The sequence below is a fragment of the Sciurus vulgaris genome (assembly GCF_902686455.1).
Source record: "Sciurus vulgaris genome assembly, chromosome: 2".
In the NCBI taxonomy this organism is placed as follows: domain Eukaryota; kingdom Metazoa; phylum Chordata; class Mammalia; order Rodentia; family Sciuridae; genus Sciurus; species Sciurus vulgaris.
Genome location: NC_136462.1, coordinates 33,102,280 through 33,128,953, shown reverse-complemented (window position 1 = coordinate 33,128,953; position 26,674 = coordinate 33,102,280). Strand labels below are relative to the sequence as shown.

The following is a 26,674-nucleotide window of genomic DNA, read 5'->3' as shown; positions in this document are numbered from 1 at the left end:
TGAAAACAGAGTTGACCATGGAGAGAAGCTATTAAGAAACCATGAACAGAAATTCCAAGAATTATGGGATACCATGAAATCTTACCAAATTTAAGATTTATCAGGATAAAGACATGGAGATATCAACCAAAAGAAATACACAATCTTTTCAATGAAATAATATCAGAAAATTTCCCAAATCTAAAGAATGAAATGGAAAATTAAACACAAGAGGCTACAGGGCCCCAAATGTGCAAAATTGCAACAGACCCACACCAAGGCACATTATAATGAAAATGTCTAGCACACAGAAAAAGGATAGTATTTTAAAGGCTTCAAGAGAAAAATATCAGATTACATACAGGGGGAAACCAATAGGGATCTCAGCTGATTTCCCAACCTAGACCCTCAAAGCTAGGAGGTCCTGGAATAACATATAACAAGCTCTAAAAAAATGGATGCCAACCAAGAATCCTACATCCAGCAAAATTAAGTTTCAGATTTGAAGATGAAACTTTGTAATAAACAAAAACTTTTGATGATAAATAAAAGAATTTGCAAATAGCCTGTACTTCAGAGTGTTCTCAACAAAATATTCCATGAAGATGAAATGGAAAAAAAAAAAAAAAAGTAAAAACCAGCAAAGGGAGGAACTATACTAAATGACTCGTCAATCAAAGTTGAAACTAATTCAAATTAAAAACCAGAAATAAACCAAAATGACCAGGAATAGAAATCATATCTCAATAATAACCTTAAATAATAATGGCCTAAACTCATCAATTAAAAGACACAGACTGGCAGAATGAATGAAAAAACATGACCCAACAATATACTATCTCGAAGAGACTCACCTCATAGGCAAAGACATCCACATACTGAAGGTGAAAGGATGGGGAAAAAGTATTACATGGATCATGTAAACAAGCAGGGGTTTCTAACCTCATATCGGATCAAGTGGACTTTAAGCCAAAGTTAATCAGAAGGGACAAAGAAAGACATTTCATACTGCTTAAGGGAATTATACATCAACAAGACATAACAATCATAAATCTTTATGCCCCAAACAATGGTGCATCTATGCACATCAAACTGTTTTCAATTTCAAGAATCAAACAGACCGCAAGATAATACTGAGTAACTTTAACATGCCTCTATCACCACTGGATAGATCCTCCAAACAAAAACTAAATAAAGAAGCTACAGAAGTAAAAAATACAATTGAGTAATTTAGCCTTAACAGACATGTATAGAATATTTCATCCATCAATGACTGAATACACTTTGTTCTCAGCAGCACATGGATCCTTCTCTAATATAGACCATGTTATGTAAGCTATCATTTATGTTGGTATACAACTGTAATACTACCTTAATATAGTTTTAGCATCTATGGGGTTGTTTTGATAGCTCCCTTTCCATTGATATTAATTTTTGTGTTCTTGCTTTTTTTTTTTAGACTTGTTTATCAAATTTTAGCTGTATTATTTCTTTTCTATTTCAAGTTTTTGCTCCTACTCTTATATTTTCCTTCCTACTACAAAACTTGAAAATAATTTGATTTTTATTCTAGCTCCTTTCTGTACAAGTACTTTAACTTATAAATTTTCATATAAGTACTATTTAAGCCGGGACCCTGATATTTTAAGCTTTTATTATCACTTAGTTCAAAGAACTTTTTATTACTTCTCTGTGCTTTCCTCCTTGACCTCTGAGATATTTGTGAGTGCACCATTTAATTTTGAAACAGTTGACATGTGGGGGTGGGGCCCTATAAATCTTAAGGTGATTGATTTCTAATGTAATACATCATGCAGGAAAGTCTGAATGATTTCAATTTTTAAAAAAGTAATGGAAATGCTTTTTACATTGATTGCATTAGTTACATACATGTCAAGGGATCAAATCACATACTTCAAATATGTGCATTTTATTGTACTTCAATTTTACCACAATAAATCTATGGGGGGAAAATGTGACAAATGAGGAGTTACTATCTTTATGTTAAAAGTTCACACTTAAGTAGAAAATAAGCAAAATGAAAGTTTATATAACATGCTGCCTTTCATGTAAGGGAAATAAGAAAAATATCTACTCATTTATGAACACAGAAACACAAGTAGAAACTTGTTAGGTTGGTTACTATATTTTTTTCCCATTTTTTTATTAAAAATCATAAATTTACATAGGGCAATATTGTTTGATTCATTCTGTTATTTTTTCCCTTCCCCCCACCCCTCCCACCCCTCTTTGGTTACTATATTATTAAGCTAAGAGTCACTATAATGAAATCCATGATAAAAGCTACTTATGTTGCAAAAAGAAATTAATTTTGGCTCAAAATTCTGGAGGTACAAGTCCAAGATTAGGCAGTCCCAATAGTTTGGATCTGTAGTGAGGGGGGCATATCATAGTGAGATCACGTTTCAGAGTGGATACTCACATCTCAAACCAGTAAACAGAGAAAGAAGAGAACAGAATCCCACAATGTTTTTCAAGGGCAAGCCAATGACTTAAGGACCTTCTACTACACTTCACTTTTTAAAGGTCCACAGCACTTCCCAATACAATTTCCTTGAGGACTAAGTCCTTATGTATGGCCCTCTGGGGGACAAACTTCTAAGCCATAGCAGTTATCTTGAGATTGTAAGTGGGAATGAGATGGAAAGGAAAGAAGATGGGAAGAAGATGGGTGTATACATAAAATCTCTCTTGATGTTTAAAACTATGTTAACATTTCACACACCCCCAAAACAAAACAACTGGACAAAAAGAAATCATAATGAGGGGAGGAAAAAAATTGAAAATAAGATTCAAGACATAAAACTGAACTGAACCATCTAATAAACGAAGACCATAACCATAACCATACTGACAAGGGAAAAAAGAAGCCAAGAAATTTTTTAACACAGTACTGAATTGTACCTTCAGAATAAAGATCAAAAAACAGCTAAGCCTACGGTTAACTTTCACTAGTGGCTATTTTTGCAGTGCAGACATACAGATTAGCTATTCTAAAATGACTTTGCTATTCTAGGATTAAGCAAATAAACATACTGTAAATAATGGCAGCCAGAATTCCCAGAATTCTCATCAATGTGGTAGAAGCTTACCAATATAAAAGAAAACAGTGTGAACCTTGTGATGATGGATGAGAAGTGAAGGCATCAGTGTAAACCAATGATGGCTTTTAATCTAGACAGAAGAGACAGATAAAGATGTGTGCGGATATCTGTGTATTCTCTTACGTGTGTGTGTATGCTTTTTTCCCCCATCAGCTGAGAGGGCCTACAAGCAATAACAGCCCAACAGCAATGAGCACACTTAGCTCACATCATGATTTCCACAAATGCCATTCTCTAAAAGGAACAGGAATCTTCAAAGAAATATTTCATTTCAAGGTTGGGATAAACCTGGAATATCTCACTATGATAAAAAGCAAAGAAAACACACAATAAATGATGAGGTCAAATCACAAAGACACAGGAATTGACTTAAAGGGGATCATGTTAGCCCAACCTGGGACAATTTGCACATGAACATAAATAATGAATATGAAGTAATATAATCTAATGAATAAAGTAAGTATTTAGAAGTCCACAATGAAATTAATAAGTAGTAGAGAAATGAAAGTGCTTACTTATAGCAGAAAGACAATAAACATAAAGAAAATTATTTGGGTACCATAATAGTAACAAATAACACAGGCAAGAACTATCAATGGAGGCTAATTAAAGGATAAAAGTTTGAAGAATAACAATTACAGAGTCTTAAAAAATTTCCCCACAAAATACCTACAACTTAAAAAAGGAAGTATAAATTTATAGTAACTTGGCAGGCACTACCTTTACCAAGTGATCAACATTAACATCATCAGAAATGGGACAAATTAACATGTGCTCCCATAAGCATCTTTTCTGTGGTATTCCTGAAAAAAAAAAAAAAAAAATACACGAGGTAAATTTAATCATGAGGAATATACTAAACAAACTCAAATGTAGACATATGTAACAAAATAATTGGCCTCAATTCTTAAATATCAAGGCCATGAAAAATAAAAGACCTATTCCAGATTAAAGGAAATTAACAGAGACATGATAACTAAAACCAAATGCACAATTCAGAATTCTGTTTTACTATAAATGGCATTATTAGCAACACTGACAAGATGTGAGTAAGACAACAGACCACTTTCATTTTGATAACTATATTTGACAAATGTCCTTGATTTTAGGAAATGCATACTAAAGCACATAGGAAAATGGCATGACTGCAACTGAATCTAAAAAAAAGTGTATATGTATTACACACACACACACAGAGTAGCAAGTGACAATAGGAGTTAGAGCCAAGGAAAGGATATCTTATGGAAAATGTTATTATATGGGGAATTGGGGTACATGAAATTCTTTGTACTATTCTTATAACTTTCCTGTACATCTAAAATTTTATCATAAAGCTAAGCAAAAACAAAAACAAAAACCTCACAGAAAACCAGACATTTCATAAAAGCAGAAAACAAAGATGAGAAATTTTTCCACCACTTTAAAAATAATAAAACAGTGTTTGCTGCTTCTTATTGAGCACTAAAAATATAAGTAACAATTCTCTGTGGCAGGAGATTAACCTGATACTTTCATAGTTTGCCACTTGATTACTCCAAACCTTGTGAGAAAAACAACTTGGCAAAGGCAGGTGGCTGGAGACAGCTATTAGACTGCTGGAAGCACGTTGGCTCTGACCCATCTGGCAACTCTCACTGATGGAGGAGACTGCCTCTTCAAAGGCTGCCCCGTGCGGGCTGCTGGAGGCAGCAGAGTCGGACAAGTCATTTTATATATCCATATCCCTCCCAGTGGACAAATGAAGAATTAGATATCCCTCCTGATGATGAAGACTGAAAGTATAGACTCAACTCTTCATAAGAGCAAGGTGAGAATTTCAAGAAACTATGGACTTCATAGTACATTAAAAGTTGTAAATTTAAGTGATTTGGAAAAACCAAAAAAAAAAAAGGATTTGGCCAAATGGGAGGGGGACTTGGCAAAACAGACTAAGAGCAATAAAAATACAGAGCCTAGTGATATTTGGAATATCCAATATTTTGATATTGGAATCCTTTCCTAAAAACATAAACATAGAAAAGGCATTAAACACAAATTTAATCACTGAAGTCTCCCAATAGAACACAGGAAGTTTAGGAAACCTGAGATATAATCACTCAGAGGAATTATTTAGTCACTAAAATAGATGTATAAAAACTAAGTAAATGTGGGGAAATTCTTAAAACAGACATAACAATATGATGAAGTAAATGTACGAACAGAATAAAGTGGCTTAAAAAGTTATCTATGTACAGAAAAATGAGTCAAAATTCAGAACACTCTTGCAGCTGTAAGATGATGATATCAGTAAGTTTTTTCCTTTCCTTTATCCCCAAATTAATACTGAGGAATATGCAACTATACAAGAAAATGTGCTTAATTACTACATTAATACTAATCCTTTGTGTCCTCAAAGTGCTGCTGAAAATTTTCACAAATAATAGTAAAAAGGTAAAAGCCATGAGGAAGCAATATATAAATACCTTTATTTTGTCTTTAAAGTTATACTCCAGTACACATGTGAGTAATCAGGCTGCTCAAGTCCAGATCATGAAAGGTTACAAAAGAAACTTAGGAAATATTCACATAGGAAGCAAGACAGGGATAACATCCTTTCTTAAACAAGTACACTGCACACAAATGAGAGAGCTGTGGACCAAGTGCCTTAAAGCTCAAGAGCCTACCATAGTACCGAGGTTTAATAATTGACAAGAGGAGTCTTGCAAGCTTCTCTTTTGTCCAATCCTCACTGAAGTCTCATCCGTTTCTCGGGGGGACCTTTTGTGGTCACTGTCTGTTGGACATTCTTTGTGGTTTCCTTCTCCTCGGATTTTACAGTTTCTGGTATAGGTTCTGCCTCTTTCTTTGTCTGATCCACTGGACAGCAAACGTAGATTTGTTTTTTTTTTTTTTTTTTTTTTGTTTTGGAGAGGAATGAAGATAAAAAATGAGATAAATTTAGACTATGGTTAATATGAATGGCTCGCTCTTTCAAATTCACTTTTAACTGCAATCTCAATTTCCACATTTACCTGTTCTCTCAGGCACATGTACTGAAGAAGCTCCAGTTACAAACCTAATAAACTATTATTAACTCAAGGAAATGTACAACACTAGACAAGAACACATGGCATTTAAGCCAGACATCATGTATAAACAAGATATACAATTATTCCATCAGTTTTACTGACAGTTCAATTCCTGTGAAAAAAATCACATCAAATAACCTGTTTTTTCATACATCCTCAATATACCTACTCCTTCCACCCAAAGGATGATATTAGTATTCAGCTTTTAAATACTAGTATCACTATCACAAATACAACATCTACTGGCAATTCAGCAGTTCTCAAAGGTTAGGAGTGACAAACTACAAAGGGAGAGTCTAGGACAAAATGACCACGGCACATCTCACATGCATTAAACAGGTTGTTTGGTCTATCAAGGTTAATAAGAGTATCAGATGAACCATACCTGGAACAGGCTTTTCTCCAGACTTTTGCTGTAATTTAAAAAACAGGGAGGGGGAAGAAAGAAAGAGGAAACAGAACAGGTCAGGTCAGTTCAGCAAAGTTTTCTTCTTGACTTTACAAATCTTATTAAAATGACACCCCCATCCAAATTTGCATTATAAATAACATCATGAAGAAAAATTACTGTTCAAGTACCATAAAAAATTAATCTGTCATTTTCCACTTCTCATACCCCATTCCAGAAAAGACAAATCTAAAACTAAAACAGAATAAACAATCATAAAAACCCTTGAACAGCTAACAAAGCCCTCTGCTTTCACAGGCTAGTTACAATGCTTTACAAAAGTGTTTAAGTAGAATCCAATGAGAAAAATAATGGAGACTTTCAAGACATAAACTATAAGAAGAATGAAGTCTGCAAGCATGGGAACTAAGGAGAGAAAAGAGAGATTTTCGTACGAGCATAAGGCATGTGCTAAGTGTACCATTAAAAAAATCAAAGTGCATAGCGAGGCCCTAAGCAACTCAGTGAGACCCTGTCTCTAAATAAAATATAAAAAAGGTCTGGGGATGTGGCTCAGAGGTTAAGCACCCCTGGGTTCAATCCCCAGTACAAAAAAAAAAAAAAAAAAACAAAGTGCAGAAATTCTTTAACTTGATTAGGCTCCATTGTCCAATCAAAGTTAAATGCTCTAAAATACCTTCTTCCTCTTCAAGGCTCACAACTTACTACTCCCTCTCAGTCAATGACACTTTGCATGCTATGTTTAAAAGCAAAATGTCAAAACAATAGGAGGCCAACACTACTTCCAATCTCCTTTCAAACTTATACCTTTCATACACACATGCACGCACACATATATATTTAAGTATCTCAGAAGAAAAAAATAATTTCTAAAGTTAATGCCTTCATCTGTTTTCTAAATTTCTTTCTGAATTTAGATATCCTCCCTAAACTTTCTTATCTATTCCTATGACTCAAGACTACAAAATATTCTGGTGTCACATGCTCCAGATTCATGTTGTCAACTGCCAAATTGCCTACTCCAACTGAAAATACTGTGAACATCTACATTTGACAAGACCAAAAGCTGAGCTCCATATTTTTACCCATTGTGCAGAAAAGGGTTACTGTGGAAAGCCCGAGAAAAGCCTGCTTTGCAAGGTTGGCCCTTGGCTGGTACCTAGGAAGCTGAATTTTGGGCGGGTTCCCACCATTCTGTACCTATTAACAGTGGCTCACTATACCTAGATTATTTGCAAAATGTAATTTATGCTGAATATCCACTTTCCTTCAGAATTATGGAATTTTGGTATGTATTATACAAAAGAGAAGGTATATGATGAACCCCTCTCTTTCTCTACCCCAAAACAACAACAACAAAAACAAAAACCTTGGGAGCTGAGTCTCTAATGGATTTCCCAGAGCAGAAATACACATAAGTTGTTGCATTCTTGCTGTTAAGAAAGAAGTACAGGGCTGGGGAGACAGCTCAGTCAGTGGAGTGCAAGCACGAGGCCCTGGGTTCGATCCCCAGCACGGCAAAAAAAAAAAAAAAAAAAGAAAGAAAGAAGTAAATTCTGTATAACCTCTCATGGGAAGGAAAAAGTACAAGGAAGCCTGTACATGGAATCCTCAAGACTCTACCTGTGTCTTTTTCCTTCATGATCTGGCTGTATATCCTTACCGTATCACAGAAATAATTCTCAGTCATTGAGTACAGACAGCTATATGATGACAAGTCCTGTAAGTCTTTCTAGCAAATATCCAAAATATGAGAGTGAGTAGGGGAATCCCACACACAGTCACATATCACATATCTTGCGAGTATATCAGGACTTAAATATGTCTAAAGTAATTTGGGGAACAAATAATTTTTCTTACTTTAAAGCAAGAGGGAATGTATAAAGTAACATTGAAAGGAATGAAAAATTTGAGATGGGAAAATTTTTATATAGCTATTCTGAAGCATATGAACACTATGAGACACTGAAATAATGTCATTACCAACCAAAACATACACTAACTAATGTTTTCTAGTGAATACTGCTGAACAAACTAGTAGAATATGTATGAGATGAGCAAAAAGAATGGGAGTGCCTTTCTGATCAAATGTAATGAAAAGGACTTGGGATAAACTTCACTGAAGTAAGACCCTACCATGTTCTAGCAGATTCTAAAAAATTTAAAAAAAAATCTGAAAATATACTCAGTGCTATTCTAACTCTAGCAGTAACAATAATTCAAATGCAGAAAAAGAAAGACATCAAAGAAGCAGTCAAGACTTTGATGTGCTCCTGTGCACCCCGATAAACACAACATGCATAGGTACCAGAAGCCCAGCTGTTAAAAACAATAGATAAGGAAAAGTTAAATTCTGAGCTACAAGTGTTTAGAAGACACTTGGTAAACAGGAGTTCAGATGAGCTAAAAGTTGTCCAAGGAGACTCTGAGTAGACTATTTGCATCTTTAGGTTTAAGTTAAGCAGAAAGCTTTTTGGTAGTTCTTGAGCTAGCCATTATTTTCCTACTTTTGTTACATATTCTCTCTTTGGGAGTTAGCCATTGATCCCTGGATAGTTAAAAGAAATGTGGGGCTCAAGAAAATGGCAACATAAGTGTGTATGCTGTCAAACCTTTAAAACAAAAATGTAATATTAAAAAAAAAAAAAAAACTTACTGAAACAATCTGAGGTCTGCAATTTGCCTGAAAATAAGTGGGAAGAAGTGGTAGAAAAAAAATGAGCCATGTTTGATGAATGTTGAACCAAGGGAATAGGTACCTGAGAGTTTCTTTGTTCCCTCTTTTCTTTTGCGGTACCAGGGACTGAAGCTTAGGCCTCATGCATACTAGGCAAGCACTCTACCACTGAGCAATATCCCCAATCCCATGCTTTTCGTTATTCTATTTTTGTATATTTTTGAAATTTTCATGTTTTATAAGGTAAAGCTTTTTTGTATTAAGAGATAAGCCTATATCTAGCTCGTCAGGATAGAACAGCACAAATGATTCAAGGCAGAAAGAGTATTCAGCCAGAAAGAGTATTCACTCACCACAGGACCTCGGAATCCAAACACAGAAGTTGCTGAATATTTTGAAGGTCGTTCAATGTAAATAGAACCCTAACAACTATGTTTCAACAAAAATCTACTGTTTTTCCTATATTATGAATTTTGGTTAACAAATAATACCTAGTCTGATTCTAGGCCTCAAACATCAGAATCACCCTTAATGCCAATCTTACCAAACCCAGCCTCCAAATTTAAGTTATCCCAACTGAAATACCTCTATCCTATGGCCACAGAATAAATTTAGGGTTTCTTCAACCTAAGTTCCCCGACTCTAAACTTCAGTCTCCTAAGCATCCCCTATACTGTTATTAGTTATCTTTGTATAATACAAAGAGACAACAGTAGTCCCTCTTATCCATGGAGGAAATACCTGCCAAGACCCCCAGTGAATGCCTTAAAATGTAGGTACCAAAACCTATACATACTATATTTTCCCCACACATACCTATGATAAAGTTTAACTTCTAATTTAGGCATGATGAGATTAACAACAATAACTATTAAAATAGAACAATTACAACAATATATTGTAATATAAGTTACATGAATGTAGCTTCTTTTCCAAAATCTTACTGTACCATACTCACACTTCTCTGATGTGAGGTGATGCCTACATGATATGATGAAGTGAGGTGAATGACATAGGTAATGTAACATAGTATTAGACTACTATTGACCTTCTCATGATGTCTCCTTAAATCAACTTCAACTCTGCTGTAATCAAGTTCTTCATCAGCAAACAGCCTCTCCAGTAATTTTTATATTCTTCAATCCAAACCTATTCCTAAATATGTGTATACATCCCTTACTTCCGGTAAATGGCTAAGTATCACTAATTTTAGGAGTCCCTTGTCGAAGTCTTCCTATAGACTCAATGCTTTCTGGTGCAACACATTGTTCATCAGAATGTATTTATTGTTCTAATCTTCCACTTACAAATTTAATAGCTTTTGCATCTTAATTAAGCTCTTAAACACTAATGTTATAACTTACAGTTTGACGTATGACAGTAAATCTAACACAAATTTCTCTTTTCCTTACTCACATTTTCACAGATAGATCTATTATTACCATAGATTTTAGCAATCACAGTATAAATTTTCTTTTTCTTTTTTTAAGTTGAGAATGTTCACCTTTTCACTTAAGGTAAGTACTTTACAGCTTTCTCTTTAGCATATTCATACTTTCAGCATTACTATTCTTGTGCTTTGGAGACATTAAGTAAAATAAGAGTTACATGAACACAAGCATTGTGATGCAACAACAGTCAATCTGAGAACCAAGACAGTTACTAAGTGATTAATGGGTAAATAGCATACATAGTGTGTATCTACTAGACAAAGGGATGATTCATGTACTAGGAGGGACACAGCAGAATGGCATAAGGTTTCAACATCTACTCAGAACAGCATGCAATTTAAAACTTTGAATTATTAATTTCTGTAATTTTCCACTTAATATTTTTAGACCATGGCTGACTATAACTGAAATTGCAGAAAGCAAAATCATATATAAAGGGGCTACAATACATTACATCCCATAACTACTTTTAAAAATCCAATAGGTCTCTACTGCCACAATAATAGAAATATCAGCTGATCACTAAAAATGACCATGAAGGAAGAGAATATTCTAATATACTAGTGCTTTGGGGTATGCACTTAAAGTGTATACATAAAAGGGCTAGGGCTGTAACTGAGTTAGAGTGTATGCCTAGCACACATGAAGCTCCGAATCTGATGTACAGAAATATCAAAAAGCATATGTACATACATGTACATGTGTGTATGTATATACATATATATGCACACACGTGAAATATTTACCACTGATTTGACTTGTCTCTAATGATAATAGCTATTATTTAAATACTGCAAGTACCTCTGAATGCAGATGGAAGCTTGCTATGTTTATGGAGGTAGTAATGGGTTACAGATTTAAAATAGTGAATCCTGTTCTTTAGGAATAAACCCAAATTTTTTTGCATGGCATACAAAATCCTTCTCAACTTGACCTTGGTTCATTTTGAAGCCTCATCTTCCATTATTCTACCCTTTCCTTCTACAAACAAGAGTAAACCCTCAACGCATTTTCGGGTTTCTCATTACATGTTTACTAACACCCTTTACCTTTCTGGTTTTCTATTACTGTTTTTTAGATCAGCATTATTCAAAAGAAATATGAGTGACGCATCAATGTTTATAGCAGCTCAATTCACAATAGCTAAACTATGGAACCAACCTAGGTGCCCTTCAACAGATGAATGGATAAATAAACTGTGGTATATATGGTGTACATACACGATGGAATATTACTCAGCCTTAAAGAGGAATTAAATCATGGCATTTGCCAGTAAATGAATGGAACTGGAGAATATTATGCTAAGCTATTAAGCCAGTCCCAAAGAACCAAAATCCCAAAGGTCAAATGTTTTCTCTGATATGCAAATGCTAATTCACAATAAAGGAGACAGGGAGAACAGAGGTATTGTGGATTAGACAGAGGGGAGTGGAGAGAGAGGAGGGGGCACAAGGCTAGGATAGTAGAATGACCAGATATTATAACCCTATGTGCACAGATGATTACATGACCTATGTAACTCTATATCATGTACAACCAGACAAATAAGAAGTTATACTTCATTTATGTTTGATATGTCAAAATGCATTCTACTGTCTTGTATAACTAATTAGAATAAAAATATCTATTAAAAAAAGAAATATGAGTGACAAATGCAAACAACATGTAATTTTAAGTTTCTTAATCACATTTTTAATAAGAAACAATTAAGTTTACTATATTTCATTTTATAAAATACATCCAAAATTTTTTTTTGGTATATGTCTTTAAAATCCAGTATGTTGTACATTTACATCACAATTCAATCTGGACTAGTTGTAATTCCAACACTCAATACATGTGCCCAGTGGCTATGTACTGGACACTGCATATCCAGGTATTCTTCCCTCAGGCTACTTGGTAAATACTCACTGAATAAATGGTCAACCACAACTAACCTCTTACATCCTATAGTGGATGTCCATCACCTGGCACGCAGCTATAATTCATTCATTTATTTATTCAATGAACACTGTTCCATTTTCAAATATAATTCACCAGATTTTTCTAAACTGGCTTTCTTGTCCTATGTTCCAATTTGCATCCTCTGCTCCCTTCACTACATATAACCATTCCAGTAACACATATTTCTCACTACGAAAGAGTCAGCAAAAGAGGAAGGGGAGACCTGCTCTGAAGTCATCCACAGTACGAAAAACTTCATTTATTTTAAAACTACCTTTGAAAATTCCTATAGTTTCTAGGAATAATAGTATAAACAAGCAGGGGTGTACACAATCTTACAAGTTCCATAAGAACAAAAACTAACCATGAATACAACACATTCATATAATCCATCTCTTAATCACTTGACGTCAAAAGTTCATTCAGTAGGATGGAAGGTGGGTTTACTATTGAGGTTTGAACTTTCCCCTCCTAAACCACACTGCAGAATTCAAAACTTAAATACCAGTATGGTGTAACTCAATTATTATTCCCAATTGCCCCTTTTATCAGACCAAATCCTTCATCACAAATGTTCTATTATTTTTTGTTACAAAAGAATTCCATCATTTAAGGAGCTTAAATACCTACTATAACAGGCTAGAAAGGCAGCGCATGTAGAGTAAAAAGAACCTAACTTTTATATTCTAGTTTTGTTACAGTTATACTTCCAGTAATCTTTTGAACAAGAATATTATCTACATGCCAGCCTTCTAGTTTGCAAGATTTAATAAGGAACTAATGTTCTAATCTACTCCCTTCCACTTCCTCCATTTAGTCTTCTGATACCATTCCTTTGATTCAGAGGTAATTTTTTAACTGTTCAGAAAAACCAGTAATCTTAGATCATACTTGAAACAGTTGTCAATTTAAACATGTATATCAGGAAAGAGTGTCAAATTAAAATTAGCCACACATTGTCATTACCTGCACAAATTTGGGTGGAAATTTCTGTCTAAGATCTACAAGTAAAGCATCCACACGTTGTCTCTGAAAAATAGAGCTTGGTTCTTCTTTCCTTTTGGCTTTAGGCTTGACTTTATCTATTAAAATATGAGATCCAAATCAAATCATTGCCTACTTAGTTTGGTGTATCATAGTTTACAAATCTTGACCCACTTAGAAATATTCATACTTCATTGGTATAGTGGTGTGGGTACTGGGGATTAAACCCAGGACTGCTTTACCCAGCCCCAACCCTTTTCATTTTTTATTCTGAGACGGGGGCTCACTAAGTTGCTTAGGCCTCACTAAACTGCTAAGGTTGGCCTGGAACTTGTGATCCTCCTGACTCAAGCCTCCTGAGTCACTGGGATTATAGGCATGCATCACACCAGGCTCAAACATCGTTATTTTCAATGGCTGCTATGCCAACACAATTCCCCAAATATGCTAAACACAGCACATCACAGCATATATAAAGGGAGTGTTTGTTCTCTCTTACCTAAATGAAAAATTTAAAAAAAAAATTTTTTTTAATTTTTGGCAGTACTGAGGATTGAACCCAGGTGTGCTCTCCCACTGAGCTTCATCCCCAGTCCTTTTAAATTATTTATTTTAAGACAGGGTCTCACCAAGATGCCACGGCTGACCTTGAACTTGCAATCCTCTTGCCCTAGCATTCCAGATAACTGGAATTATAGGAGTTCATCACTCTGCCTAGCAAATAATGTTATATTCTAAAAGTAAAGAAGCTGATATACATGTCTTTTAAAGATACCCAGTTTCAGTATAAAAGCATGGGTAGACATAAGAGTTTTAAGGCTTAATGACCTAAATCAAAATCCAGATTCTTGATTTGAAATTGTTTTGTATTTCAAGCATATTGTATGGTCTTTTTCCAAAAAATCTACTAGTAGCAAATAGAATAAGCATGTCTCACAAACTCAAGTTACCATGCTCAATTATAAAGATTGTGATTCACTGAACAAAACAAAAACAGAACATGAAAAGAGGAAAGAAAAAAAAAAAAAAAAGAACCTAAAAGAAAAATTCTGAAGTTATTCACATATGAGACTTAGGCTGGTAATAGGGAGGCTATTGGGGAACTATCTCTTAATGAATGGTTCTGGGTAAGTACTACTACAAACTTCCTTAGGGTAAGGCAAAACAGCCCATGGGCCAACTTCATTCAACGAAGAAAAACTTTCCAACATCAAATGTTGTTGCCTGCACCTACTAGAAAGAATTAAAATAACTATCTGAAAAAACATTTTATACAAACGCTACCTTTCCCATAGTTATGTATTCTGAGTTGTCATGCTCAGAAAAGGAAATGCCAGAAATAGAAATATTGCTTACAGACACATTTCTGGGAGTAGGTTTTTCTGGTAAAATATGGTGAAAAGATGTTATAGTTTGAATAGAGTTGTCCCCCAAGAGATCCTGTGTTAATGCAGGAATATTCAGAGTTAAATGATTGGATTATGAAAGCGATAACCTAATTGGTTCATCAGTTTGAGTAGACTAACCTTATGGTAACTGCAGGCTGGTGGGGCTTGGCTTGAGGAGGTGGGTACTGAGGGAGCACCCTGAAAGGGTTCATCTTCCCTGCAGCACCTCCACACTCTGCTTCTCTGCAGTCATGAGGTAAACAATTTTCCTACACTACTGCCCTCCAGTCATGATGTCCTGCCTCACCTTGGGTCCAGAGCAATGGAGTTGGCTGACCATGGCCTAAATCTCTAAAACTATGAGCCAAAATAAACTTTTCCTCCTGTAAGTTGTTCTTGTTGGGTTCTTTGGTCACAGCAACACAAAGCTGACTAACACAAAAACAGTAATAGATAAGAACCATGGGAACTAGGGAACCTCTAGGTGATAACATAGAAGGATCAGAAAAAAGCCTGGTCATCTGGAAATGGAACTCTAAGGGCAACCCCTCAATTCCCTACTTTGAAGAGCAGAGGACAAAGGGCTCCAAATTCCAACATGACTCAACAGTTAGGTAAGCAGGAAGTATCTTTGCTTATTCTTCATCACTGTTTCTCCTCTTTATGCTCCAAATATTTTAAAACCTTAAATTACCTTCACAAAGATTATCATCTGACAGATTAAATTTATATTCCTACATGAAAGTTATTATTACCACCTCTAGTATATGAATCACAAATGTAACAATGTCATCACCCTATGAAAAAGTAAAGCATACCTAGAAAACATTCACAGTCATCATCCTAAAGAAAACAACTTCTGTAATTCCAGCAATGCTGGAGGTTGAGGCTAAAGGATCACAAGTTCAAGACCAGCTTCAGCAACTTAGACCCTGTCTAAAAATAAAAAATAAAAAGGGTTGGAGATGTAGCTCAGTTGCAGAGAACTTCTGGGTTCAAACCTAGTATCACAAAAAAAAAAGAAAGAAAAGAGTTTCATCCTCAAAGGCTCAAAAACCATTTTAGAAGGGTCTAGGTGTCTACATACCTTGCTCTTCATGATCTTTGAAGTGCCACCAATATCCTTTAGAAGGATGATATCGACAGTATGACATAGCTTCATCAAAAGCTGACTGAATGCCATGCACTGCAGTAAGCTTGTAATAAGAAAACAAATTATAAATTTCTTACTAGGTCAACCAAAATTTCTGAAAGTACATAATCACAAAATATTACATATGCAAAGACAGTAATTTTCTATTTTTAAGAACTTAATTAAATTAGTATATAACTGGAGCTATACTTTGAATTGGTTCCACGATTTTCCAGATACCAAAATTCACATATACTCAAATTCTTTATATAAAATGTATTAACCTACATACTTTAAATCATTCCTATATATTTTAAGTCATTTCTAGATTACTTATAAGAACAATATAATGCTATGTAAATAGTTATTACAATGTATTGTTTGGGAAACAATGACAAGAAAATAATCTGTACATGTTCAGCACAGGTGCCTTTTGAGTATTTTCATTGTACAGCAGTTAAATCCATGGATGTGAAAACTGTGAATATAGAAGGCCAAGTGTGTATATTAGCACTGACTTGGTCTACAGTAAACAATGTTTAAGACATTCTAATAGTACTTTATATCACTTACACAGAAGAGCTTCTACTTGGTTCCTGGAAGCAGGGCAGCTACATTAAAAGTTTTCTTCTGTGTTAAGAACACTTACCACTCTGGAGTTTATAACTGATCCCAAGTCTGGTGCCTGATAGATCACTCCAGCAATGATATAGTAATCAGCTAGTGGGATAACTAAAGCAGAAGGAAAACAAATGTTTATGAACCAGCTAAGAACACAAACTACTAGATTTTCATAAAAAGAACAACTAAAATTTGACATTTGCCATATTAAATTTAGGCAAGGTTTGGCCATTCCTGTTTTGTAAATTAAGTGGTTCTAGAAAATAGCCATACCCATTCATTACATATTACTATGGCTGCTTTGGCAATAATTGAAAATCTGTCAGTCTATAAAGCCCACAAAGCCTAAAGAATTTACTCTTACCACATGACACATGCCTATAATCCTAGCAATGTGGGAGGCTGAAGCAGAAAGATTTTAAATTTAAGGCCAGCCTTGACAACTCAGTGAGACCCTGCCTCAAAATAAAAAATAAGGGCCAGGGTTGTGGCTCAGTGGTAGACCACCTGCCTAGCACATATGAGGCCCTGGGTTCAATCCTCAGTACCACACAAAAAATAACTAAAATAAAGGTTAAATTATTTTAAAAAATAATAAAAATAAAAAGAGCTGAGGATGTAGCTCAGTGGTAAAGCAGGTTCGAACCCCAGTATCAAAAAAAAAAAAAAAAAAAATGTACTCTCTAAGCCCTTTGCAGAAAAAGTATGTCAACTCTGACAAGCGCTGCTTTTCAAACAAGTACATCTAAATCATATTAAATCAGTTTAATGTGCACCTGGAGCTCATTAAAAATGAGATAGTGCATAATGCATTTCTAACAAGTTTCCAAATATTGCCAATGCTACAGTCATTCAACCTAACTTTTGGGAGTTAAAACTTTAAAGCAAAAGACTGTGCCCCAGGGCTGAGTCCTAAGGAATATGATAGTTGCTATTTAGCCCAGTGCCATTCTAGGCAGCTTCTATACCCTGAATTCTTTCACATGGCCTTGCCTTTCTTCTAAGGTTCTCTGATTCTCTGTAATGCCTCCATTTTAAAAATAAATTGGATTCTGGAACTGCAACTGCTTTAGTAAGTCATTCTCTGAAATCAATACTAAGAGTTGTTCGTAAATATTTTGATGAGGGTATCTAATTGGGAGCTGTAGCGGACACAGCACTATCTGATTTCTTATTCTACTGGTTTTTAGAGAGTCATCATTGGGCATGTTGTAAAAGTCCCAGTGTCCAAGCACATGACCAGTGGCTTTTTAAACATTTCCTAAGAGAGAGTTTTGCCTGCTGTATCAGCTTGCCTAGACAAAATGTACAACTTGAGTATGCAGGCACCTTATTTTCTTCTAGGAGTCTGGAATTCTGTGGAGGATTCCTCAAAATATATTCTGGATCCATAGTCTCAAATGGGTTTCTCTCAGCAGACACAAACATGTGACCACATCTCACTAGTGAATGGAGAGCATACTTAGTGTGTTTCCTCACAAGAGGGAAAGCACAGAAAATTTACATGTGGATTCCTATAGACCCTACCTCATAACGTCTTTTTCCATTACTAATCTGGATGTGCATCCTTACTGTACAGTCATAACAAATCTTGGCCATGAGTACAATCACATGATGAATCTGATGGGTCCACCTAGAAAAGTACTAAAAATTATGTGGTCCTGGGGACCCAGCAAACAGAACTCAATCCAAAAACAATAAGAAATAAACCAAGGTATTTTTAAAGAAAATAATGCCTGCAGTTTACACACCTTACCTTGAGCAGGGGACTGCCGCTGTTGCTTCCGAATGATGAAAAGAATGGGCTCCTGAGCATGTAAAAGGATGTACTCAACTCCAACCATCTGACTAAAACAGACAAACCCAGGAATCTCTGAATGCCTACAACGTTACTATCTAAGAGTAGCAGCAACATTTTACATAGGATTAAAACTGCCTGTGTTTGGTGTTAAAACCTGGCAGTCAAAAAAAACTATTTTCCTAGGTAGGTGATAAAAAGTTAGATTGTTTGTTTGTTTTGTTTTTATTTTTGGTACCAGGGAGTGAACCCAAGGGAGCTTAACCACTGAGCCACATTTCCAGTCCTTTTTAATTTTTATTTTAAGGTAGGGTCTCATTAAGTTGCTTAGAGCCTGACTAAGTTGCTGAGGCTGGTTTGAAATTGCAGTCCTCCTGCCTCAGCCCTGATTGCAAGCCACTAGGATTACAGGTAAAATTTGTTTCTTAAGCAACAAAATTTTTCCTACAAAAATTCACCATGAATTTAAATCTAAGTATTTCAGCCAAAAAAGTAAGTTGAAAGTATCTTTTTTCAAAAAGGCATTCAAAATACTATGGTGCTTCCTAGTCAAGAAGACCTATAAATATACATTAAAAAAATATAAAAATAAACATGAAGACCCTACTGTATATTTTACCCAAATAGAAAACATCAAAAACCATATCCTCACTCTCATCGCATTTTTTTTGACCTGCCACAAAAAGCCATTCAAAAATGCCATAAAAATTTAATTTCATAAAAGCCACCCCCATGATACTTTGGGGACAAATGAAGAATTATACACAGTTTCAGAAATGTTTGTAATAGAAATAAATTCTTGATTATTTTGCATCCTAAGTCTAAAGAATATTGCTCTGTGTTTAAAATTATATTTTCTTTATTTGTCATACAAAGAAAAACCTATTACAAATCAGGAAACATTAAATTAGATTTAAAGGGGCAATAATCAAGATTATATGGTTGAGAGGAAGATGCACTGCTAAAAACACACATCAGAGCAACATCTAAACTTGTTATTTTAAATAGACATTATCGAGTTATTCAGAAAAGACTTCTAAGTTACAAGTGACTACTAACAATTTCCTTGAATGTCATATTTATACAAATGCAAACAAAATTTCAGTTTCTCTACCAAATATTCTACACTGTACTTCATGATCCAGGGCTTGAAAGAATTGTGCACTGCAAAATCTCTAGTTGGCAAAGATGCTACCTTCTTAAAATAACTTACTTCAAGTGTTCTAATGTTAGCCTCTGCATTTTGACCACTTCATTATTACATGTCCTGTCATAAAAAGGATTACTTCTTTCTGAAAAGTAATCCAGGACGCTACCACTGTTCAAAATGGGGATCCAAGAGCTGTCAACCCAAGAGATTCCCAGCAGATTATCTACAGGAAAAAAAACATATAATAATAAAGAATTAGAAAAGCAAAAGAATCCAATCCAAGAGACATCCTCATGCATCTACTGTAGCAAGCACTATTACTATAAGAATAACATGAATACTAATCTGTGTACTTAACAGAAGAGAGAAGTATGCAAGAAAACAATGACAACACAAAATAAAGCATCAGAATATCTTAAGTATTAGAATGAAAGTATGGATAAATGAGTTTTGAAAGCACAGAGGAGGGATAAGAATACCTAGGGAATGGAAAAGATTTTTCATTGAGGGGAGGTGGACTTTAGCTCTGTTATGTGATGATAAACAGGGAATCACCACGGGGAAAAGAGTAAAGTGATTACAAGCAGAACAGAGAAAGGTATGAAAATACACATATATGTTTAATATACATATATTTTTACTTACACGGTAAATACACGTATATGTAAAATGTGTTTAAAGAATAATCTGATTAAGTGAAGAAGCATTAAGATTAGAGATCTAGAAAGTTCTTTTTAAAAAAGTGGAAATCCTATCAGACATGGTGGCACGCCCTTGTAATCCCAGTTACTCAGAATGCTGCAGTAGGAGGATCACAGGTTTGAGGCCTAGGTAACTTAGATCCTGTCTCAAAATGAAAAAGAAAAAAAAAAAAAAAAAATGACATGGAGCTCCGCAGTAAAGCACCCCTGGGTTCAATCCCCAATGTCCCCCAGACAAAAAAGGGGAACTACTGAGTTTTTATTTGTTGGCAAATAATTCAAAAATTTCAAACACATCCACAGTCAACAGTTTTGAGATCTCTCAAGAGGAACAATAAGTTTGGAAGCTATTATGTAGACAAGATGATAATGGTGTAAAAATCAGGGGGCAGTTGATTAAGTAAAATTCCCTTTTTATAACCACATTGTTTCATATTCCAGAGTATTAATTAAATTTTTAAAAGACATAGTAAATAGCCACCTTGAATGAATGAGCTTTTATTATCTATTGGCTATGACAAACAGGACTAAAACAAGAACATCAAAATACCAGGCATGGTGGCACACGTCTATAATCCCAGCACTTGGGAGGCTGAGGCAGGAAGATCCCAAGTTCAAAGTCAGCCTCAGCAACTTAGTGAGGTCCCAAGCAACTTCACGAAACCCTGTCTCAAAATAAAATATAAAAAGGAATGGGGATGTGGCTCAGGAGTTAAGTACCATGAGTTTGATCCCTGATACCAAAAAAAAAAAAAAAAAAAAAAAAACAACTATATAATACTAGTTGAAAAACTTCAGCATCTGCTTCAGGTATCTTTGAAAAAGTCAGAAAAACAAATTCAAGGTGACAAGCAATTCTGAGCAAAATTAATCAAATGAAAACAAAGTTCAAATATTTTTTAAGTAAAAATGTAAAATGTGCCTTGTGTGTTGAAAATACAGGTAGAGACAAACAGATGAAGTATGCTAATGACCAAATATAGAACAGAACAGGAAATAACATTTTCTGAAAATGACATTTTTTTCTATTGAAAGGCAACTTACGATAATAATTACTCTCAGTTTTAAATTCAATGGTTCAATCATTAACATAGTTTTACTTATAGCAAAACAAATTACACACAGATTTTTAATTTCCTTAGGAAATTGTCTCTCTTTCTCCCTAAAAATGTTTCTTGTGTCCTTAACTTTCTAAGCATTGTTGCTGTCTTCTCTACCAGGCTCTCAAAATTTCAAATCCTTATCTATTAATTTTCCATAATTGTTGGTAGGTAGGATCTATAATTATACATACTAGATTATATATGTAAAACAGTACACTGTAATAGCCAAATAAATTGTCAAATATGATGATAGTGGTGGTAGCCTTTTCTCTGTCCTACAGCAATTTTTGCACATTTTTGTTATTAATACTCATAACTCAGAAATATAAATGTGCTTCCATTAAATTGTGATTTTTACTCATTAACAACTAGTACAGGACCTGATTCACAGTAATGAGCAAAAGCTTATAAGTTCACAACTGAAGGCCAAGGACAAGTATGATGTGCTTAATTAATCATACATCTTTATCAATTCACTAACACAGACTCCAACATTCGAGGATGTTCATCTTCAAAATGGCTGATATTAAGAGTATGGGCTATGGCTGGAAAATAACAAAATTATCTATTTCCACTAGGAAATTGTTACCGCCCTACTCCAAACTACCTCCTAATCACCACATATTACAGAAATGGCCTCCTAACAGATTTCTCTAATTCTACCCTTGTCCTCCTCCTTCAATGGTTTCAGCAGCCAACGTGATTTTTGTTAGGAAAAAAAAAAAAAAAAAGTCAGAATATGTCATCCCTCTAGTGAAAACCTTCCATGACTCTCCATTTTACTCAAAGGAAAAGCCAAAGACCTTACCCCAGCCTATGATACTTCTCTAATCCAATCTCCTTCCTACATCCTCTCTACTTCACCTCTAGCCATACCAACCTTCTTGCTCTAAGATACACTTCTATCTTAAAGCTTTTTCTATAACCCTAACAAATCTAAATAAAAAGTAAAACATCACAAAAACTAAATATCTGAATATAGTCTTATGGAGTAAATGTCATCAGCAAAACTACATAGTGACATACTTGAAGTACAGCATTCTAACAAACTGAAAGTAAAGAAATTAGGCATTTGAAGTAATCACTTATAATGAGAGACAAACAGGTAAAAACATGATCCAGAAATCTGACGATCACTAAAGAAGTATAAATAAGTCTTCTAGTCCTCAATTTGATTAATATAGAAAAAGGAATCTCACAAATACTTCAAAAATCAAGTATAAGGTTGGACTGTATAGAGGAAAAAAGGGTGCGGGGGGAGGAAAAATAACAGAATGAGACAAACATCATTACCCTATGTACACATATGATTACACAAATGGTGCAACTCTACTTCATGTACAATCAGAGAGAAACAACTTTTTCTCATTTGTGTACAATGAATCAAAATAAATTTTGTGTACAATGAATCAAAATAAATTTTTAAAAAATCAAGTATATACACCCCCCCAAAAAAGCCACCCAAGGTCAAGAATTAAAACGTCTCACCTCCATATATTTATTCACTAACTGAACAAATATTTGAATATCTCTACAGTCTAGCTGTGAGAAAGAAACAATCCTGCCCTCAATAATTAGTGGGTGTTCAATGGAAGGTATTACAAACTCAAAAATAAAATTTACCACAGAAGACTGGGGTTGTGGCCCAGCAGTAGAGCACTTGCCTAGCATGTCTCGGCATTGCACATAAATAAATGAATAAAATAAAGGTCCATCGACATCTAAAAAAATTTTTTTTAATTTACCACAGAAACATTTCATGTCCAGACACCCATGGGGTATGAACTCAAGAATAAGGTGGCCCCACAGAAACATATGAGGGAAGAGACAGTCTTTTTAACAAATGGTGCTGGGAAAATTGGTTATCTATATGTAGAAGAATGAGACTAAACCCTTATTTCTCACCCTGCACAAAAATCAACCCAAAATGGATCAAAGACCCATGATTACACCAGAAACCATGCCACTCCTAGAAGAAAACTTTGTGTCAATACTCCAGCATACAGGCACAGGAAACAACTTTCTCAATAGGACCCCTAAAGCTCAGGAAATAATGCCCAAAGTTAATAAATGGGATGGCATCAAATTTAAAAGCTTCTGCACAGCAAAGGAAACAATTATGAATGTGAATAGGGAACTACAGAATGGGAGAAAATCTTTGCTGGCTACTCTTCTGACAGAGGATTAATATCTAGGCTATATAAAGAACTGAACACACACACAAAAAAGAATAAATGGGCAAATACACTTCTCAAAAGAAATACATGAATATATGAAAATATATGAACATATAAATATATGAAATATATTTATATATGAAAATATATATAAGTATATGAAAAAATGTTCAATTTCATTAGCAATTAAGGAAATGTCAATCAAAACTACAGTGAGATTTAATCTCACACCAGTCAGAATGGCAGTCATCAAGAATACAAATAATAATAAATGCTGGAAAGGATGTGGAGAAAAAGGAACACTTTTACACTGTTGATGGGATTGTAAATTACTACAACCACTATAAAAATCAGTATGGAAATTTCTCAAAAGACTAGACAGGGAACCACCATTTGACCCAGCTACACCACTCCTCCATATTTATCCTAAAGAGTTAAAAAGTCTTTCTACTACAGTGATACATGTTTAAAGGAGCACAATTCACAACGGTCAAACTATGGAATCAACCTAGATGTTCACCAATGGATGAATGGATAAAGAAAATGTACACAATGGAATTTTACTCATCCATAAAGAAAAATAAAATTATGTCATCTGCAGGAAAATAGATGGAACTAGAGATTATTATGTTAAGCTAAATAAGCCAAACACAAGTCAAGGGTCGTTATGCTTTCTTTCATATGTGGAAACAAAAAAGAGGAAAAAGGAAAAGGGGGGCATCTCTTGAAAATCAATGGGAGATCAGTAAAACAGGAAAAGTAACAGGGGTGGGAGGCGGGGAGGGAGGGAACGTGCTGGGGAGTGATATTGACCAAATTACATTGTCATATTGTGTGCATTACGAATGTGTAACAACAAATCCCACCATTACGTACAATTATAATGCGCTGATTAAAAAAAAAAAAAACTGGGGAAAAATAACGTGACCCCAGGACAAGTCCCAAGATATCAATCAAATCGTCAGCTCATTATACCATTCCCCTCTCTGCCCAAAGGCCACCCTCGCCCCGATACAACAGCCCCAACAATGCTGCAGAGATGGATATGTAGAACAGTACTGCAGTTCTGAGGGCTCAAAGCCCAGGGCTGCCTCAAATCCCTTCCCTTCAACGCTTTTAAAAGACCCGTCAAGAACTGAGGAAAAACTCTTCGCCAGATTAGAGCCTTGGGTCGTCCACAAAAACTCATTCAAAACTACTTGAGAGTCCTGACAAAGGACTCTGAACCTTGCCCCACCAGCTACAAACCCCCAAACCAGTCCACAAACAGGGGACAAAGTATTAACAGCATATATTACCTCGGATATCCACCGCCGCCATGATTGCAGAAGCGCTCGTAGATTCTCTTTCCGGCGCAGAGTAAACGTAATAACTATTACGACAAAATATGCGGGTTGAATACCTTACGGATGGTGAGGAGGGACATTAAGAGTCCACAAGGGGGTTAGCGGGGAGAAAATTGCACTAGAGGCGCGAAGCCCGGAAGACAGGGCAAAGCAGCGGCGAGGCCGGGAGATGGGCGGGGAAGAAGGGGGCGTGGCTCAGCGGTGGTAGCCGGAGCTGGGAGCCGCGGGGTGGTAGAAGGGTGGAACCCGGCAGTGGGAGGGGACGGGGAGCTGAGGGGCGGGGCCGGAAGGTGGGCGGGGTTGGGAGGTGGGACCGGGTCAGTGGTGGTAGCCCGGAGCAGAGAGCAGAGGGGTGGTAGAAGGGTGGAACCCGGCAGTGGTAGGGGACGGGGAGCTGAGGGGCGGGGCCGGGAGATGGGCGGGGTTGGGAGGTGGGACCTGGTGGTAGCCCGGAGCAGAGAGCGACTGGGCGGTAGAAGGGTGGGACCCCGCAGTGGGCGGGAACCGGGAACTGAGGGGCGGGACCGGGAACTGAGGGGCGAGGCCGGAGGCGGGAGCCGGCCGGGAGGCGGGAGCCCGCCGGGTAAAGGGGGCAGAAAGGCTGGCAAGCAGCTGCAGCGAGAAGCTGAAAGGTGAGGGCAGGGCCAAAGGAGGGTCCAACACTGGGAGGACTACTGGAAAAAGACTTGGGAGACTTACAGGGAAAAGGAGGTTAAAGCGGGGACCGCTGCAGGTTCATCACCGAGGAATTAGAAAATTTATTCTTGATCTCTCAGGACTGTCAAAAAGATAAATTCTGATGCTGCAGAGTTAGAAGTGGGAGCCACCCTAGTTTCACGTGTATCCAATGAGCTGTTAGATATAAGAGCTACTGTACATTCTGTTTTTCACCCTGCTCCAAAATAATGAGCTGAGACTGGACATAGGATTTGAGTGTGGTCAGCTTTTATGTGACTAAACCCCTTAAACCAATATGAGGCCAAAACTTCACAAGGCCTGGAGTAAACCATTAAGATTAAGAAAGAATACCCAGAGCGATGGCACAATACCTGTGTTCCAGGTATTCTGGAACAGGTCGCAAGACTTCAGAGAAAGATTCTGTGGTATGGGGAAAACCTCAGAAAAGATTCAGGCTTCAGTGTGGCTCTGTAAACGCAAAATGATGGCAATACTGCAAACAAGGCGCAGAGACTGAGAAGTCTCAAAATCTGAAGAAGGGATCTGGGATGGGAACCTACATCTTCAAAAACAGCGACTATGAAAGCTGCCCCCAGAATTTAACCATAACCCAGGAGGACCATGAATTTAATTGGGATTTTCTACCTTATAGATGGGGAGTTCAATTTTTAAAAATCTTAATATAATGAAAGTATATTGCTTATATACTTCAATTTTTTGACTTGGGTTTTTATACCTCAGATGTTATGTATAAAACAAGTGTCCCAATGGAAGTATATATATATATATATGCACTGAACATAGTTTTGACAGCTGGAAATACCAAGTTTTTTGTTTTGATTTTGTTTCCTTGTATTGTTATCAGGAGAGAAGGAGATTAGGAAGAAGTGTGACAGAATGCACATCTGTAGATAATAAAACACTTGGTAAGTATGATAAACCA

General features: G+C 35.9%; 1 protein-coding gene across 7 annotated transcripts in view; it reads right to left on the bottom strand.

The window, feature by feature from the left end:
• Positions 1-5,554: 5,554 nt before the first annotated feature.
• MED6 (mediator complex subunit 6) overlaps positions 5,555-26,674 on the bottom strand; it is a 70,488-nt gene continuing 49,368 nt past the window's right edge. Inside the window, exons 1-9 of one of the 7 annotated variants that reach the window (XM_079127152.1) lie at positions 25,006-25,245; positions 19,790-19,949; positions 18,535-18,626; positions 16,807-16,889; positions 16,113-16,221; positions 13,620-13,735; positions 9,238-9,264; positions 6,558-6,585; positions 5,555-5,960 (exon numbers count right to left, since the gene is read on the bottom strand). In XM_079127152.1, coding sequence (XP_078983278.1) covers positions 5,830-5,960; positions 6,558-6,585; positions 9,238-9,264; positions 13,620-13,735; positions 16,113-16,221; positions 16,807-16,889; positions 18,535-18,626; positions 19,790-19,949; positions 25,006-25,027 — 768 coding nt within the window. In that variant the 5' untranslated portion in view covers positions 25,028-25,245 and the 3' untranslated portion in view covers positions 5,555-5,829. Of the gene's footprint in view, positions 5,961-6,557; positions 6,586-9,237; positions 9,265-13,619; positions 13,736-16,112; positions 16,222-16,806; positions 16,890-18,534; positions 18,627-19,789; positions 19,950-20,977; positions 21,093-25,005; positions 25,246-26,674 lie in introns of those variants that run through there. The other 6 variants (XM_079127149.1, XM_079127150.1, XM_079127155.1 and 3 more) reach the window with 6 other exon arrangements.